The sequence below is a fragment of the Globicephala melas genome, chromosome 4 (assembly GCF_963455315.2).
Source record: "Globicephala melas chromosome 4, mGloMel1.2, whole genome shotgun sequence".
Classification (NCBI taxonomy): domain Eukaryota; kingdom Metazoa; phylum Chordata; class Mammalia; order Artiodactyla; family Delphinidae; genus Globicephala; species Globicephala melas.
Window position 1 is genome coordinate 100284437 of NC_083317.1, and position 20525 is coordinate 100304961.

The 20525-nt window shown below is 33.6% G+C and overlaps 1 protein-coding gene across 1 annotated transcript in view; it reads left to right on the plus strand.

The window, feature by feature from the left end:
* The window catches only part of SI (sucrase-isomaltase), a 125515-nt gene extending 107178 nt beyond the window's left edge, over positions 1–18337 (plus strand). The window contains exons 38-48 of the mRNA XM_030857021.2: positions 449–582; positions 2067–2101; positions 2189–2305; positions 4775–4923; positions 6734–6818; positions 6902–6958; positions 7562–7686; positions 10342–10430; positions 14281–14330; positions 14568–14732; positions 18117–18337. Of these exons, the coding sequence (XP_030712881.1) occupies positions 449–582; positions 2067–2101; positions 2189–2305; positions 4775–4923; positions 6734–6818; positions 6902–6958; positions 7562–7686; positions 10342–10430; positions 14281–14330; positions 14568–14732; positions 18117–18185 (1075 nt within the window). The 3' untranslated portion in view covers positions 18186–18337. The remainder of the gene's footprint in view (positions 1–448; positions 583–2066; positions 2102–2188; positions 2306–4774; positions 4924–6733; positions 6819–6901; positions 6959–7561; positions 7687–10341; positions 10431–14280; positions 14331–14567; positions 14733–18116) is intronic.
* The last annotated feature ends 2188 nt before the right edge of the window (positions 18338–20525 follow it).

Below are 20525 nucleotides of genomic sequence, written 5' to 3' on the forward strand. Positions count from 1 at the left end.
TATTATAGCAAATATTCTCTGCAGAGTAATATGAAGATTAAATGTTGACAAATTATAAATAAGAAGGGTTGGAGCAATTAATGGAGCCTAAATCTTTATAAGAGAACACATTTAAGTAGAATAAAATGTGTTCATTCAAAAACTTTCAATATAATTAGTTGATTTGATAATATCAATAGTTGACTTGTATTCACTGAACCAATAAATAAAGGGCCACTTAGACATGTCACTCTGGAAAATGTTGGAAGGAAAAAAGATGTCCTTTATGCTTGTAAGGATTTTATAGTATAATGAGCAAAGATTCACTTATAAAGAGCTAGTCGTAATAAGAGACAGCATAGACACCATAAATCGGATAGTTTTTTTCTTTAATGAAGTGGTCCTAAGTAGAAATATCCAAAGAAAATACCTCATATAAAAACTCATAGATCCTCTCCATCTATATTAGTGCATTGCAGAAGGCAACTGGCAAAAGAGGAATTGTTATTTCTCGTTCTACATATCCTACGGCTGGAAGATGGGTAGGACACTGGCTTGGAGACAGCTATGCAAAATGGGACAATTTGGACAAATCTATCATTGGTATGTGAGAGTCACCATCTTTATCATTATTCTTTTAAATCTTCTATTAGGTATTCACTTTTGCTAGTTCATATACTTTGTAAGTCCTTCTCTGAAATGTACTTTTGGCATCATATTTTATGACAAACAGCATAATGAAAAGGCAATGGGCCAGAAAGCAGGATCTAGTTTATTTTGAGAAAATAATTTCATCCCTTTTGGTCTCAGTTTCCTTTTATGAAAGGGCAAGATATGGGAAGGATAACATATAGAGCTAAGAATAGAAATGCTTAGAAATTCTAGATTCTAGGGAATAAGAATCACTCATAGATGCTAAAGTATGAAACATCTCAAACCAAATTTTGGAAGTTTTCTGACAATAGTTGGATAAAGAGTAAATGAAATATTATTTTAAAGAGAATATTTTTCTGTTTCATATCTAAACATAAAAATTCTTTACTATTTATATTAGGATTCAAGGAAAACAATCAATGTTTAGAAATATTCCTTTAAAAGAAGAGCTGGGAGGGGGCTTCCCTGGTGGCACAGTGGTTGAGAGTCTGCCTGCCGATGCAGGGGGCACGGGTTCGTGCCCCAGTACAGGAAGATCCCACATGCTGTGGAGCAGCTGGGCCCGTGAGCCATGGCCGCCGACCTGCGCGTCCAGAGCCTGCGCTGCGCAAAAAAAAAAAAAAAAAAAAGAGCTGGGAATTCACATGCTTTCTATTTTATTAAAATGATCATTCCTCAGGAGATTTTTAGCTAATAAGGATAATTCAATTTGTTTCATATAATGAGACCTATGGTTAAATAATTACAAAGACAGCATTTTATTTTAAAAATAAAACCAAGGAAGACTTCCCTGGTGGTGCAGTGGTTAAGAATCCGTCTGCCAATGCAGGGGACACGGGTTTGAGCCCTGGCCCGGGAAGATCCCAGATGACACGGAGCAACTAAGCCTGTGCTCCATAACTACTGAGCCTGCACTCTAGAGCCCACGAGCCTCAACCACTGAAGCCCGAGTGCCTAGAACCCGTGCTCTGCAACAAGAGAAGCCATTGCAATGAGAAGCCCACACACCACAAGGAACAGTAGCCCCTGCTCGCCGCAGCTAGAGAAAGCCTGAACGCAGCAACGAAGACCCAATGCAGCCATAAATAAAAAATAAATAAATAAATTTATTTTTTTAAGAAAGGAATCACTAACGCTTTCTTCTCATACTATAATGTGTTCGTAACAGTTTTGTGATCTAAATGTGTCATCTTGAAAGTGTCAAGGAGGCATTATTAGAGTGTCTTATTTATATAAATGTCATTAACATTATAAAGTAAAAAATACATAAATTTCATGGGAAGAAATGAAAGAAAAGTATATCAATAACCTGAAAAATGTTTCATTGAATTAGAGGTCAGTATTAGAAATAGAACATCTTCATAAATAGAAAAAAAAAATGTCAAAATATATGAAATAGTGGCCTTCTATAATTTTTTTCCTAATTTTTTTAGGTATGATGGAATTTAGTTTGTTTGGAATGTCATATGTAAGTAGCTCTATTCCTTTTATCTTCATCACTTGTTAATATTAAGAAACAAACTATTAAAATTAATTAAATATAACTGTATTTTAGACTGGAGCAGATATCTGTGGTTTCTTCAACAATTCGGAATATCAGCTCTGTGCCCGCTGGATGCAACTTGGAGCATTTTATCCAAATGCAAGAAATCACAACACTGCATTTACTGGAGTATGTAATTACTGCATTTACTCTCATTCCTTTGCCCCACTAACCTTAAACGTTTTTGAATAGAATTCACCCTTCCTGGCTGATTTCCAGATGAATGTTTTGAATCTCTTTACATTTACTGACGGCATCTGAGCCCATCACTCTGAGAAGTTTCTGACTTGGGTTTTCTTTATACTTTGGGTTTCAGGACTTGGTTAGCTGGCATACTTACTGCTGTTCTATATAATTTTGAATTAGCCAGAAAAAAAATTCCTTCTGGAAATTATTCCAAACCTGGACAGAACGATAAAAAAAAAATCAGTTTCAAACTAAATAATTAGAAAAGCCATTTAAAATCAATGCCCGAAATGGGCAGATTTAAAAAGCAAATGTTTTAAAAATGAGTTGAGAAACAGAAAAAAATAAAAGGAAAAGGGAATCATGGAAACTAATTTCTGAGTGGTGACACTGTTTACTTTACTATATACTTTACTAAACTGGAAGAACTTTTGGAGACAATAATAAAAATTATGAAAAAGTATAAACAATTGCAAGCAATATATAAGTAAGTGCTAAATTTTGTTATACTTTCGGTGAAGACATATAGAAGAAAGATAAATTATCAAAATGCACCTCATGGAAGAATTGTAGACAGAGCTGGTCTTTTAAGGATGGGTTCTAGCCATAGTAACCGAATGGTAGAGCTCATCATGAGTTTTGAATTCTTCATGTCACCCTGAGAAATTTTTTGTCAGAATAGAAGGGAGAATTTATATTAGAAAATGAAAAATAAAAATGAAAATCTATACAAAGTTAGAAGGCAGTATGGGACCACATTTTGGAAAAATTTGAAAGTTGGGCAATAGAGACAACTTGATGGCATAGGAATATTTTAGCAGGAAAACTTTATGTCAGTAATGAAATTCAGAAAGCTATATTGTTGGGAGAGTAAGGCATGAATCAATAAAATCCTGAACAGGGATTCATTCAACAAGAATTCATTGAAAATCTATTATTTAATATTTACAAAATCCCTGCCCTAATACTTTATATAATGCAGGAATGATAGAGATAACAGATAATAGACAATTATATATATATATATGTATATATATATATATATATATATATAAAACAGCAGGTACAAATAAATCGTATGAGGGAAAACTAGAGTAAGCTAAAATGATAGAGGTTTGTGGGTGTTCTGGTTTAGAAGGGATTCTCAAGGTGGTCCTCTTGGATGAAGCGACATTAGCATTAGAGCAGAGACTTGAGTTGAGGAAAGCAACAAATTTATATATATGGGGGAGAATTCCAGTTCTGGGGAACAGGTGAAAGACTCCAAGATGTGAATGTGGCTGGAGCTTTTGAGAAGATGAAATGGGAGAGGGAAAGACTGACGAAGTACTTCTGAATAAAAATCTACAGAACTCAACTTAAGTTTAATTATGAGGTAATATAATTGAATTTAGGAATGCATGGTTTAGAATTAAATGCTTGTGTTTTATCATGTTAAAACTGAAATAACATCAACAAAGTCAGTATGCAACAGATAAGATCTTTGCCTTTTCTAACTTGACTTTGAAGCTAGTAACAGTAGGATCATATTGATATATTGCTTAATATTTCTTGGACCATTGCACTTTCAAGGTTTTGCCTATTCTAACACTACATGTACCAGTGATAGCAATGGGTCATCATTCAAACGTTCTTACTACTTAAATCTAGAAAAGTTGGAATCTTCATAGATATGATACCACTCTTAGGGGCTCTGCTCCTATTGATAACAACAAGAAAACATTGCAAGTGTTGCCCCCTGGAGTTATGTAGCAGCCTTGTTTTTTCCCTTGGTATAAATTAGAATGTAAAATACTAATCACTCTACTTATTATTTTTTTAGCCACTAAGTGCAATAACATTTTTTAGAAGCTTTTATCTTTCCAGTGTCAATTTTATTCTTTTTACCTGGGGAGTATATTCCAGAGCAGACATGGGCATGTTCTTTTTTATCCAACATTAATTAGATCCCCTCTTCCTCCTATACTATTAATTCTTTAGTACCATAACTTATTCATTTCTCATGAGAACACACAATGTGCAGGGTCACCATGATGGGCTCTGCATGTCTGTTTATTTCAATGCACTTATATATAGCATTCTGTTTCTCTCCTAGACTTTTCACCCTACACTGAGCATCACCACAGTTGACAATGTGTTTGTCACCTATTCAAATGTGAACTGCTCTTTACATATGTTCACCTAAATGAAATCAAGCCATGGACTTAATTTGCATTTTCTTATTAAAATATTAGTTATGCTTTCTCTTTCCACTGTATGAGATAGAAATAACTATTCCATAAGGTTTTTGTGATGTAGCACATGACAGTGAATTAAATTATGCCTTATTTTTTATTCTTCAAATATGTATTTGAAAATTATGATTTAAACAAGGACAACAGCTTATGACACTTTCATTTTGCTTTGTTTCAGAGAAAACATCCTGCTTCCTGGAATGCAACTTTTTCTGAAATGTCAAGGAATATTCTAAATATTAGATACACTTTATTGCCCTATTTCTATACACAGATGCATGAAATTCATGCTCATGGTGGCACTGTTATCAGACCCCTTTTGCATGAGTAAGCACAATTTTTTTTTCCTATCACAGAGAGAGATAGCTTTCATTTAATTTACTTAGTAATCAGTTATACTGCCATATAAAACATTTTAAATTGAAAACTTTTTCATTGTTATTTAAGTGTACATTTTGGGTTAATAAGCATTTACATAAATAAATCTACTAATAAACAGACTAATATATGCCATTAAAAATGAAACATAATCAGTTTTTAAAAAGTAATAATTCTTAGGAATAACTATTGTATACCAGGTATTGTTTGAGAGAATTTACATACCTTATTACATTGAGTGTTTACAAAAGGTCTTGGAAATAAGTAATATCTCTAAATTATGGTTGACTTAATTGAAGTTTACAGCAGTTAAGTAAATCCACCATATACAAATGGCTGACTAAGAAGACCATCCAACTCCTCCTAGAGGTGTTCTAATTGGGTACCCTAGAACAGTTCTACCATTCTCTGTGACAATTGTTTTGGATTTACTCCTTGAAGCTCAAACTGATATATGACCAAATATTGAAATTCTATTCTATGGAGTATAGTTGCAAAAATTTTAGCCTGTTCTATTTTTAAGGCAAATACAAGCAATTTCTTATGGATGTTACAAAAAAAAACCCACACACATTCAACCATAAATACAAAAAAACCCTTGAAATAATCATGATATACTTAGCTTCTTGTGTGCCCTATATTACCAGAGTAATTGATTGGGGTGATTTGTTAGATTTCACCATTGATAAATCAGTAAAAAATAAACAGCGAATATTTACTCAAATTAAACAGTAGTAGCCAAGATAAAATTACCAAAATAATAAGTAGATCAATATGCCTTCTGTTCTAATAATAAAATATCCAACTTTCCAAAAAAAAGGGAAAAAAAATACTTCCTAGGTTCAAATTATCCTCTAGTAATTTATTACCGTAATCCCTTCTTTATTTCTGGTAACATTTTATTAAACTCTTTCCTCTTTTATTTCTAGCATTTTCCTCTTTGTCTTCTCCCTATTAACTTTCCAGAAAAGCTGGAGTATCAGCACTGGTCTGAATCCCCAGCCAGAAACATTATTATTAACTATGCAGACTCTTGTCCTGCTGAGAACTTCTGGGTTTTTGTTCCCATAGGAAGTACATAGAGGAAGAACCCAGCAGTCCAATTTAGCATTAATCTCAGTTTAGAGTAAAACAAAACACAAACAAAAGAACAAAAATTAAAAATGTATACTTCCATTTCAATTAAAGAAAAAATGTGGACATTTAATAGTTGCAATTCTCAAACTATAAAAAGCAGATTTTGTTTTTTCAGCCATTTATATCTCAAACTCAGAAAAATATTAACAAATGGAAGAACATTTAAGGATTTATAAATTCACTATTCAGTTAGCTTAATTTACATAGGATGTGCAAACTCTTTTTAAAGTTACCAAATTAAGATTCTTAAAACACATTTGTCTCACACTTTTCTTCCAGAGTGTTTATAATTCTTGCTTCCTGGTTTGTTGATCTTCTACTAGACAAAGTTAATATTTGAATTTATGTGAGTTCTCTTCAAAGGAGATTTCTCACTCGGTCTTACACATCCATGGCAACTCTGTGCTTTGTTGGAAGGTTTAGTCATGGTCTAGATTTACTTATGAAGTATTGTACACTGCACACTGAATTCCAAGTGATAAAATTGTTTTTGATTTTTTATGTTTTGATTTTCATTTCAATCCACAAAAGTCCATACTGCAAAATGTGATTTTAATAATTATTTTATGGTATTCAGAAGAGATAAATTTCTTTGATTTAATTTTGTAAATATTTTGTCCAGGTTCTTTAATGAAAAGCCAACCTGGGATATATTCAAACAGTTCCTGTGGGGTCCAGCATTTATGGTTACCCCTGTATTGGAAGCTGTAAGTCCTACAACATATTTTTGTTCACAAAATAATTTTTCCATGGTTTATATGTTTTTAATGACTATATCTTTAAATTCTAGTACGCTGACACTGTAGAAGGCTATGTCCCTAATGCTCGGTGGTTTGATTACCATACAGTAAGTAGTTAAGGAATTCTGGGGGATTGACTAAACAGAAATGGGTAACAACTTAGTTATAGCCTTTTTATTAACAACGTACTTGTTTTCCTTTCCACTTAAAAAGTGCAAGATATTTCTTGCTAATTATATCAGAATCAAATTAACCAACAGTGAAAGAGTTAATTTATTCTGCCATAGTTTCTTATGTAGTCATTGATTTATTTTACCAAATAAACGTGGAAATTATACAGTATACACAAAAAGGTCATTGCCCTTTATTAGGTATGCAGAAAGATCATTAAAAGTAATACAGTCCTTTAAAGAATAATGTATATGACAAATCAAAAATAACTTTTGTGACCCATCAAGAACCATATATTTTCTTCATGTGAGCACCACAAAAACAAGCGATGGTAAATTACTTTCAAAGCTATCAATAAACTAAGGAATAAGTACATGCTTTAACAACATGAGCTCCTGAATAAATGTTTGTGGTTTTATTATTTTTTAAATTAAAAAGTATATTATTTGATTCTATAAATGTGCCCCCTCAAGTACCAATATTGTTGGTGATTCTGCTTCTTATTGTTTTGTTCTTTTGTCCAACGCTGTCATTTCCAGGGCAAAGATATTGGTGTCAGAGAAAAATTTCATACATTTGCAGCTCCTTTATATGAAATAAATCTACATGTCCGTGGTGGTTATATTCTACCTTGTCAAGAGGCTGCTCAAAACACATTTTACAGGTAAGTGAAGTGTTCACAGAACTCAGATTAGATTTTGAGAGAGAGCATGCTAGAATTGTCAAGAACCGGGAAAGGTCTGAGATTTTATCCTACTTCCAAGCTTACAGGTTAGCCTGCCACAGTTTCATGGATTCTGGGTCTGAGACAAAGGTCTTTCTTACTCTTGGCATAGCAAGAAATATGAGCTTCATGTTTGCTCCAGTTGCCCCTGTCCCCCAAGTCTCATATGGGTGACATCAAGTGGCCTAGGTGGATACTGCCCACTCAGGAGGCTTATGTCACAGCTAAGGAAGGCAACACTTTGGAAACTCAATCTTTTATAATAGGCTGTAAGCAAAAGCATCCATTCTTTGCTTTGAAGGCAGAAAAACTGTCATTGCTCCTGTATGCAAAATATGTAGAAACTTGAGAAACTCATGGAAAATTGTCCTCCAACATGATAGAATGTTTCCCCAATCAAAATACCAGTGGAAACTTAATGTCCTCTGTGTAAACATGCAAAGGTATTGATAAACGGATGTCTTGTATTTTAAATGCCAGTCTCACGTGAGACCTCATCATTTTTTCTGAGTCTATTTGGAAAGAAATATTATTTACTTTATGAAAATATGTTTTTTAAGTGAACTTTTCTGTGAGCTTTTAGCAAACATGGCTCAGAGGGCTTCTCTTTCCTTCCATCTTTTCCGCTCCCCCTTTTCTACCTCCATCAGTCCTGTGACACATACCCAGACCCACTTTAGTCTATGAAATGTAGATATCCATTGACAAGATCACTACTCCTTCACGCTATTTAAGTCCTCTGCTGTCTGCAGAAGAACCAGACCTATTTGTAGCAACCTTGTCCCATTTAACAATGAAAGGTAACTCAGATTTTCTATCCATTATCATCTATAACTGATCATCTGCTAAGACCCCTTATGTGATATTCTCTCCTTCACAGTCAACAACATGTCCTATTTCCATGGATCATGGGTACATTCTGTCTCCTGTGACTGATGTAAGAGCAAATTTCTGAGACCAGTCATAGAGTCTATTTCCCCTGACTAAATTCCTGGCTTAAACATTCAGATTCTAGAGGACTCAGTTCTGTTCCTCTTCTCATCTCAGGCTGTACTCACTCTTGTGGTGATCTACATGCTGACAGCCCCAGTTGGCCCATTTCTATCAATATTTTACCCTGATGTCAGTTGAAGAGGAGAAAAATGATTATACCTGAGAAATGAGAGTTTCATGGAGGAGACCATTCATAAGTTGTGCCTTGAGGAATCCTTATGTTATGAGAGACAAGTAGAGAGGCCATTCTGGGTGTTCTCTGTGTGTGTGTGTGTGTGTGTGTGTGTAGGTGGGTAAAGTAAATAGGATATTGGGTTTAGGTATACCGTGGACCTTTGAACAGCATGAGTTTGAATCACATGGGTCCACTTTTACATGGATGTTTTTCAATAGTAAATAGTACAGTACTACTCAGTCCTTGGTCGGTCGAATCTGTGGATGCAGAGGAACTGTGGATACTTGGATACACATTGTTCATTGGTCAACTGTATATACAAGGTAGAATGAAATTTGTGAAACTCTTTTAATCTTATTTTAAGTACGTTAGGAAATTGTGCGTTAAACCAGATTTTAATATTTCTAATAAGATCTACTTATCTTTTACCTCAGTGACTATGAATTGAAATGCATATATACATGCATGTTAAGACATGCCAATATCTGTACATGGAAAATATAAAGTTGCTGTGGAGATTTGAACTCTAGATATTCTGGATATTTTAGAAGACTTCCATAGCAGTATAACCTTCAACACTTGTGATTGGAAAAGGCAGATAGCTAAGCATAATTTGTCTGAGAAATCCTTCCATAGCAATATGAGGCTGTCAAACCAAGTTTGCATACTGAGCATGGAAGCAGATATTTAGTTCATAGATAGGCCTATGGTAGGCACAAGCTTCGGAAGTACTGTCCAATCCAAGGAAAAGACTTGCAATTCTGGCTACTCTTCACATTCTTATTAACAATTGCCAATGATAATCAAGTGATTTATATATGTAAATGTGAGGAAAGCATAAGTCATATGAGATTAAAACATGCTATTGAAACAGCTTTATGTTTAATGGTCAATGACAGTATTATCAGAGAGAAGAATAAATAAATATATCAATAAACTTAATATGGTTTTAATTATAAATGAGGCCACTTCTGATTTGTTACAGTAGGTGAATCCTTGATGTCAAAGAAATGCATGATACGGGCTTCCCTGGTGGCGCAGTGGTTGAGGGTCCGCCTGCCGATGCAGGGGACGCGGGTTCGTGCCCCGGTCTGGGAAGATCCCACATGCCGCGGAGCGGCTGGGCCCATGAGCCATGGCCGCTGGGCCTGCGCGTCCGGAGCCTGTGCTCTGCGACAGGAGAAGCCGCAGCAGTGGGAGGCCCACGTACCGCAAAAAAAAAAAAAAGAAATGCATGATATTTTCTATTAAATATGAAGGATTTTATGGTTTATATAATTTCCATTAACTCATTAAAAAAGGAAAATCCTTTTATTTTCTTTGCCTAAAACAGTCTGTGTTCCTTTGGACACTTACATGGATGTCATATCATAACAAGAAATATGCTACTCTATAAACCTTGGTAAAATTGTATTTCTTTCTTATAGTCGAAAAAATTACATGAAGCTCATTGTTGCTGCAGATGATAATCAGATGGCACAAGGATCTCTCTTTTGGGATGATGGAGAGACTATAGGTAAGTATTCCATTTAGGAGATAAATATAACTGGTAACATACATATTATCTCACATTACTTTTTTGTTACCTATTATTGTACTTTGGAAGCTGAATAAAAAGCCAATAATATTATTCAAAGCTAAAAGAGTTTAATAAATAGTTGAATCAACTTAAAAAATAGACTTCTACATATTTAAAGACTTTCTTCTTATCCTAAATATATTTAATCCCTGTGATCAGTGTCTAGATGGCTAAGAGTTTTGTGTGGGCAGGGCTGATATATTGATCATCTTTGTAGTCCCAGAAGTTAGCCCAGTGCTGTTCACATAATAGGCACTCAGTATGTGTGAGGTCAACTGAGCTGAAAATCCATGTTCCCATGCGCACATATTGATGCACAAAGGATGCCTCTAAAACATGAGAGTTCAGAAACAAAACTCAAACTTGTTCTCTGTGCTTTATGGCTATAGCTTTTGTTTTGTTTTTGTTTTAATATTCAGCAGTTTTTTACATGAAAAGCTTAAAGATTTAAACTTAAATCTTTGTTTACTCCATGGCTACTCCTCAAAATCAGACTGAACTACTAAACTTTTAGCAGTGCGTGTTCTGCTACCTGGGATAGTTTGTAAAGAATGCATATTCTGGGACCCATCTAAATTCCATTAATCTGGGGAGAGGCCCAGGAATCTGCCTTTGAGTAAAATGCCCCCAGGTCATTATTATGCTGTTAAATAAACACTGTTAGAGGATTAGGTTTACTGACTGCCATTAGTAGTGCCAGCTCTGCTAGATGGGACTTCTGAGCATTCTCTTGACACAAATCTTTGTCTTAAAAACTAACATCTGTGTGGAGCTATAGGGCAGTTCACTGCAATTTAAATAAATTATCCATAGATGAGAGATTTTTCATTAATAGCAAAGACATCTTTCATCTTTTCAGGTAAATCATAGTTAATATTCTGCAAACATAATAAATAGGAATTTATTAGTGAGTAAAGCATATCAGAAAGTGATATAAGAATCATATGATAATAAGCAAGACTCAAAAACAAAATTACCTCTTCCTAGTATTTTGTGATTTAGAAGGTGAAGAACTCAACTGCTATTAGTTAAAATCATATGTTTTCAGAGCCCTGAACTTCATTAATACATTAAGGGAGGTTCTAAAAAGTTTGCAACCTTTCTGCCTCACTGGGCCCGGCAAGAGGCACTTTGAATTTGCCTACAATTTCCCAGGGATGCAAAGTTGAGTTATACATAATTTGCATGCTTGTCTTGGGATATTTGAATCTTACTCTCTAACAAATTAGTTAATCCGTTTTAACAGTAATGGGGACAAAGCTTCTCTTAGAATTTTTTTTTTCCAGCTCTTTCTATCAAACTAAGATAGCAGATGAAAGAACTTGGTATAACCTTTACCCTATGGAAGTTTCATGGCAGATTTTTTGTTTTATCACTGGAAAGTAACTGAACATAATTCATATATTTCTCTCTGTTCTCTTCATGAAAGCATACAAAATTGTTCTGGCCCATTACATCTACTTTTTTGGTTCTATTTCACAATCTCAGTATATTTGTTATAATTAAGTATAAAGATCTCAACTAATCCCCTGAAATTCCTTGAGTGAACAGCAAAAACAATACATAACAAATGCTTGGAGTCTCTGGATTTATTAGATCAGAATCTCTAAAGAAGTCTTCTCTCACAGCAAGCTTGCCAATCTACTCGATAAACTAGATGATATCTAAATGATTTCCTTTTTTAAGTACATTTAAAATTTACGGAATACTATTGAAATCTTAGAAATACGTCTTGGTGGGCTCCAAGGAGCTCCAGTTCTTTATGTCTCAGCACAGAAAGTATTAAACGAGAGGCAAAGTGATAGATAAGAAATGATTCATTAGAATAGGATGCTTGTGAGGTTTACAAGCAGGCAGGCAAGAGGGTGCCACACAGAGAACTTAGTGGGCCACAGTTTTATAATCAAAGGAAAAATGGGGAGGGGGAGAAGACCACCTTCTTCCTCATTCTTGAATAGATGTCAAGCTTCCTTCATGGGGCTGGGAAGTTTTCTGGTCCCTACATGGTCAAACCGGGACTGTCATGGCACAATGGAAATGAGCAAAAAGGCGGTAACATATACTAAAATATGGTAAATCATCTCAGGTTTCAGTATAATGTCACCTTTTCCTTATATTTTTGTTTTAGTGTGGTCAGAAAAGCATGTCCTAGGAATCATTAACTTACTGACCTCACTGGGCAGGATGTGGGTCTCATTCCACCATTGTTTTATTGTTTTGGGGCATGTCTCATGCTTATGCTGTATGGTTTTGTTGCTAAGCAAGCCTGCTTGATTTTGTGGTTAAGCAAACCTACTCTCTTGAGTGATCACTAACTTACAGGTTTTTTTTCCTTTACTTACAATCACCTACTGGAATTAACTATTTAATCACCTACTTGCTCCCTTTACTCTGTCCCAATCACTATTATTTGTAGACATATTTTTTTCTCAAAAAAAAATAAAGCAAAATAAACTTATTTTGAAATGTGTATACATTAAGTAAATTTTGACTGTTCTACCTAATGAAATTGTAGCTTAGTAAAATATTAATTTGTCCTACTCATTTTAGTGAAATAGACATATGTCTACTCTGGACTAAGTTCATATGTGGTATCTTTCTCTTATTCATTGAAAACAGCAAAACAGCTAAACCGTTCATATCCTCTTAATAGCTTCACTTTTGTTTTCTTTTATCTCATTGATTTGTACTTTTAAAATTGCTCTTAAAAACTTAAGCTATAATTATATATTTAAAATTAAGACTAAAAATTTTGCCTCAAAATGTATATTAAATAAGCGATGTATACATTAATATATACAGAGAAAGTTTGGGGCAGAATATCATTTAATTTTAATATAGGCACAATTAGTCTCAAATTAAGCAATTTTTTCCCGAGAATTAATGAATATAATCCTGGCATGCATAAGTGGAAAAGAGAATTAAAATTTGTTGCTTTTTCAGTGTTATCCTAATACTTGTTTTAGTCATGCATTTGACTCTACCTTTGCCTTTTTGTCTTACACGTTTGTTTGGTTTTACATATGACACAATCATATAAGTCAGAGAAAACTGGACATAAGTCTAGACTTGATAATAATTAGTTGTTTCACTTTTGGCCATGTATTTTTTTCTTTTCCTCTTTTATACAGTGAGAGTAATAATAATACATATCTCTTACAGCATTGTGATAAAGTACTTAGAATAACAAATACTAAATAATAAATTTTAGTTCTAAGATTATTTTTTAAACTGATTTTAAATTTGGCAAGATTACATCTTATTTAAAGAGCTGGGTATAAAGCCTGTGTTTTATCAGTTTGATTTCAGTTGACCTGAAATAATCTCTCACAATTGAATATTTTTCTCAAATGACACTAGGATAAGTTACCATCATGTTCTCTTTTCTTTATAATATTATTTTATTGTCAGTCACTGAGGTGGCCAGTAGGTGTCCACGACTCTCACACCCAATTCTCTTTATTCTTACACTTCTTCCACACTCCCAGAGCTGTGTGAAGGTGATTTTACATGTGCCACTGCGTTAGTGTTACTCTCCTACATACAAACAGGCACACACCAACTTACCCATCCATCTAGTACCCTCTCTGGTGACTCATCCTTCATATTTCAGTGCTCCTTGGACTGTGTTCAAATAAGATATATAAACTTAGAGAAGATTAAATATACATTGATGGTATTTGGTACCCTTTTACTGTGAAAGAAAAGCAAAATATACAGTACTAGTATTTACTATTGCTCTTCTTTGGAAATATAAATACATTACTCTTTTTTTTTTTCTCTATAGACACCTATGAAAGAGACCTATATTTCTTTGTACAATTTAATTTAAACAAGGTATGTAGTCACTACAGATCATTTATTTGCAATTGTGTTAAATAATATTTGAAGTTTTATGCTGTATTTTATATTTACATATTTTATATATATTATATAACATACCTCTTTTCAAATATATGAATAAACAATTTGCTATACTATGAGATACATTTTGGTTAACAGATATATGCTTTTTAAAGATTTAATTGCTTTTGCTAGATGAAGGGTTTAATTTCTTTTTCTTTGTCTTTATAGACCATCTTAACAAGCACTATACTGAAAAATAGTTACATAAGCAAAAATGAAATGCGGCTTGGATACATCCATATATGGGGGAAAGAAAAGACTCCCGTTAGTGAGGTTAATCTCATATATAATGGAAATAAAGAGTCTGTTAACTTTGAAAACCCAGACCTGGAGGTAAGTGATGTAAGAAGACGTTTCCTTTTTAAATGGAGCTATTCAAAACGTCTACATGAATGTCTTGTATTTCTTAGCCCTAAAGAAACATAATTATGGGTCAACTATTGCTTCCTTGTTTATTTATTTTCATTAACCATCCATATCTATTTCCACATTATCATCCTTGGTAACATATAAATCAACCTAAGGGCATCTATTTTATAATTGTTCTGATATAATCAAAGCAAAGTTAAATTTGCATTAAATCTTTAAATCATTTTCATCCCTCAAAACCTAATACTTGGGGCTTCCCTGGTGGCGTGGTGGTTGAGAGTCCGCCTGCTGATGCAGGGGACAGGGGTTCATGCCCCGGTCCTGGAGGATCCCACATGCTGCGGGGCGGCTGGGCCCCTGAGCCATGGCCGCTGAGCCTGCGCGTCCGGAGCCTGTGCTCCGCAACGGGAGAGGCCACAAGAGTGAGAGGCCAGTGTACTGCAAAAAAAAAAAAAAAAGCTAATACCTTTCAAAACCAAAATGTTCACATTTGAACATTTAATATGTCTTAGATAAAATATACTTGAAAATCCTTGCAAAATTAATAGAACTGTCTATTAGCATCTATGAATAATTTGACATAGAGCTGTGTGAGCATATGATTTACACAAAGGAGTCAGGATTCTTATGTTAAAATCTCTTTGCTGCTAGTAACGAGCTTTTTATGTTGAATAAATAATTTCAGGACTTCTTTTTCCTTACAGTTAAGTAAGAATATGCAAGTAAACAACCTCTTAAACTCCTTCCAGTCTTAAATTCTGTGAAAGTAGATTTCAAAGAACATATATTCTAGAAGCCAGCTAACTGTTTAAAGTCTTTGATCCAAGTTTAGGGCTACATCTGCACTGCTAAAACTTTGACTGTGTGTACACATACCTGTTTGTGTTTAAAGTTGAATAAAAACAACTAGCTTTTTATCAACTAAACACTTTGGATGAATTTAACTTACAAAATAGCTAGTTGTTTGTCTGACTACAACTTAAAAAAATAGTAACTGTATCTTGGGCATAATTTTAGGTTTTCATAAATTGTACAAGATGTAAGAGTTGAACAGCACCTGAGAAGCCATTTCTTCCAGTTGAAATTTAGCATCTATCCTATTGTTATTGCTGTTCTGTAGGCAATCAGAATTTCACCTTTAATATGCAACTATTTCTTAATTACTACTTTGGCATTAAAATACTTCTATTTCTTTAAATTCTATCAAGGTTGGAAAATTAGAGTTTTATATATTTAATGCCCCTCCATGGTAAAATAAAAGTTGATAACCCACCACCTCACCCCCATTTTTCTTCTTTTAAATTTCACCTGTTTATAAAATTCCAAAGTAAGGGAATCAATGATTTAGTCCAGTGGTCTTATATGGCAAACTAAGAAACGGAATCTTTAAAAAGGAAAATTAATTCCTCAGGAATAAATAGTCAATGATTATCAATCATAATTAGAAATCAGTTTTTCTGAACAGCCCAATGTTCAATGAGATTGAAGAACACTGGTTTTCCTTACATTTTTTCTTGTTCTTATTTACTACAACAATGGTGAAAAATAAAGCTCACAATTTTTACTATAAAAGTAAACTAAATACAGTTAGCTGAACAAGGTCAAATAAGATATTTTAACATATCAAGTATTATTTCAAGATAATTTCGACCAAATACTTGGCATAAAAAACACCACTTATAAAGAAAAGTTCATTCCACTGCTTTCAAACACATTCACAAAGAATTTTAAATATTAAGAATGAATTTTTACGTGGTTCATTATCTCAATGATTCCAAAAGAAGATATTAACTTTACTAACAAAGGAGTAGTCCCTTCTAAGTGTATTTAAATAAAACAAATATTTATAAGCATCTACTGTTTTCTGAGTTTTTATAGATATATGGGAAAAGGAGGGAGTAGTCAAATTCTTTCTCTATTTTGGTTGCGCTTTCCATGAGTGTAGAAATTATATGCAAAGGACATTTAATTGCTCTATCAATACAATTTTTTTTTTCTCTTTCTCCTAAAACTGAAATGGGAACATTTTTTTTTTAAACATCTTTATTGGAGTATAATTGCTTCACAATGGTATGCCAGCTTCAGCTTCACAACAAAATGAATCAGTTACACATACACATATGTTCCCATATCTCTTCCCGATTGCGTCTCCCTCCCTCCCACCCTCCCTATCCCACCCCTCCAGACGGTCACAAAGCACCGAGCTGATCTCCCTGTGCTATGCGGCTGCTTCCCACTAGCTATCTACCTTACGTTTGGTAGTGTATATGTGTCCATGCCTCTTTATCGCTTTGTCACCATTTACCCTTCCCCCTCCCCATAGCCTCAAGTCCATTCTCTAGTAAGTCTGTGTCAATACAATTTTTAAAACACTTTCCTAGCAGCAATTATGCCTAGTTGCCATCTGTACAGGTATTAAAATCTATGTGAGGTACTGCTTGTTTTTCACTTTTGATATAAAGGAACTAAGTTAGGTTTTGGTGTAAGATGGATCAGTTTCAAACCTAATAGATACTAAAAAAAATTATTTACCTTTCAAACTCTTCTATTATGAAGCATGGGAAATAAATCCTAAGACGCTGTGCTTTAGTGAAGAATAAATTTTATAAATTCCCCAGTGAGTGTTTGGTATTTGTTTAGCAGTAAAGAAATGTTGGTTTTCTTCTTCTCTTGCATATTTGATGACTGAATTCAACTTTCTGAGCTAAGGCACTGAGAGTCATGTGAGTCTATTGGAGCAATGGAAAAACCTAATGAAATCGACATATTATAAAAAGATTACAGATGATTGTTTGAGTACAGTGGCTTAATTGGTCACCTCCATACTTAGTCCCTATATGGTCTGACAGAGATTCTCTCCAGTGAAAGAAAGTAACATGCACAATGAAATCATTGGCAATAAATTCAGCATGTTAAAGCCCTTTAAGATTGATGTAAAAGAAAACATATTTCTAAAGTCTAAGTTTTGTCTCTAGATGACTGGATAATATTTGAGGGCGGAATGCATAGAGATCTATGTAGTGCAGTTATGAATAACTGCATATTTAGGAGTCATGGAGAAAGAGTAAAGTAGTAGAAATAAGATAATTGGTTAATAGTCTCAGTTTTTAGTTGTATTTTGACAACCATTCTCCCCCTCTGAGACTTATTTTCATCATCTGTATAATGGGTGGGTTGGGTGAGACTATTACTGAAATGGTTGTGAACTCTCTGGAAAAAAAATTAATCAAAATGGAAAAGAAAAACAAGCTATACCTGTTTACTAATAGAGCATTTATTTATGGAATCAGTTTTTGTTAAAAAAACCGTTCTGGTTAAGCAATTAATTACCATTTTATTTTTTTTTAGATATTAAACATTGATCTAAGACAGAATAATGTTACTCTAGATGAGCCAATAGAAATCAACTGGTCATGAAGATCACCATCAGTCCCAGCTGTCAAAGAGAAATTAACATCTGGATTTAAGTTTCACCATACTTATTTACTTATTCACCCTAATTATTTACCCTCTTCATTTATTTCTTATATTGTGTAAAATGTGATTTTCATAACATCTATCTAAAGTTATTGCACAGTGTACAATATTAATACTGATTTTATAATATTAATGTGGCTTTGATTCAATGTTTTAACTATTTAGAAGAATTTAATTTTTCTAGTTACTCTTGCTAAGTATCAGCTAAAACTGTATACTAGTTACTAAATATATATGTGTGTGTAATTAAGATATAATTAAAATAGGTGATTTTTAAATTAAGCAAAAGTTTTATGTAATTTTATATATTTTCTTCAGTGTTTAGTAGATTTGAGTTATGTACCAATAATTGTCATCAGATTTAATTATTTCTTAGTGTGTACATTTAATTAGAAAAGAGGAAATAAAATATATATAAGTACATACAGTGTACATTTTAAAAAATTTTCCAAAAGAAAATTGTGTTGGTTTGGGTTGCTATAACAATTTACCATAGAATGAATGGCTTAAACAATAAATATATATTTCTCACAGTTGTGGAGCCTGGGAAGTTTGAGATCAGGGTACCTGCAGATTTGGTGGCTGGTGAGGTCCCTCTTTCTGCTTTACGGACCGCCAAATTCTCCTTGTGTCCTCACATGGCACAAAACAAAGAGAAAGGATGCAAGCTCTCTGATGTCACTTCTTCTGACACTAATTCCATTAATGAGGGCTCCACATGCATGACTGTGTATGTACCAAAGGCACATCTCCAAATACCATCACACTGGTGATTAGATATTCAACATATGAATTTGGGATAGGGGGACACAAACTTCAGTCCATAACAAAGTCCAAATTTCTTCTTCTAACTTTGCTTTATGGATAGGAGAAAAAAATATTACTATCTATTCTATTTAGTTAGTTGAATAAATCATCTTAGCTCATTCATTAAGGTTGGAGGATGAGGTCATGGCCTAAAATAGTAATCGTTGATATTTTTTTAACACTTAGGTTGCTTTGAATTTACTTAATCAACTAATATCTGTAACTTGATATAATTCTTTCCTAATTAGAATATTGTTATAATGAAATATTTAAGACAATTCATAACTCAGAATACAAGGACCAGGGAAAAATAAAATGATAATGATGGCTATAATCAAAAACACAAGAAACGAGTGTTGGTGAGGTTGTGGATAAAAGGGAACCCTTGAGGACTGTTGGTGGCAATGTACATTGATGCCACCACTATAGAAAACAGTTTTGAGTTTCCTCAAAAAATTAAAAATAAAACTACCATATGATCCAGCAATTCCATTTCTGGGGATTTGACTGAAGAAAATGAAAACACTAACTCAGAAAAATATATGTGTCACCAATATTTATTGCAGCACTATTTACAATAGGCAAGATATGGAAACAACCTAAGTGTTCATCAATGGGTGAATGGATAAAGAAGGTGTGATACATATATACAATGGATATTATTCAGCTATAAAAAATAATGAAATGTTGCCATTTTTGACAACATGGATGGAGTTTGAAAGCATTATGCTAAGGGAAATAAGTCAGAAAGAGAAAGACAATACCATATGATATCTCTTATATGTGGAATCCAAAACAAAAACAAACAAAAAGCAAACAAAAAACTCATTGATATAGAGAACAGATTGGTAGTTGCCAGAAGCAGGGCTGGGGAATGGGAGAAATGGGTAAAGAGAGTCAAAAGATTAAAAAATAAATAAATAAATAAAATTAGAATATTGCTATGGTAACTCAGAATACGAAGACCAGGAAAAACAATAACGATAATGACAATAGTAATAATAATGAAGTTTACTTCCAAGAAATATTATAACAATTAAGGGGAATTGACAAGCAAATTATAAATTAAAAAACCAGATGCTGAGAAGGAATCCAGTCATTACAGATGAGATTATAAATGAGTGCAGCCATTTTTGGAGGGCAATAATGTCATTCGTATTCAATAAAGTTGTTTGTATTTTCCCTTTGACCCAGGGTTCCACCTTGAGATATTCTCACAGATGTGCAAAAAGACGTATGTACAAGCATACTCACTTCTTATTGATGAAAAAGAAAAAAAAAATCATTGACTGCTGTCAGTTTAGAGTTAACTTGGTCCTAAAGATTATGCTGTGGTGTTTTTCTGTGAAAATAAGTATTTTTCACAGAACACTTACATCAGACAAGTTCATCTGTAACCACAATGGAACAAGACAATAAAAAGACCACTCCATAAACATTTTGAGAACAAAGAACAATAGAAAGACTCTCCAA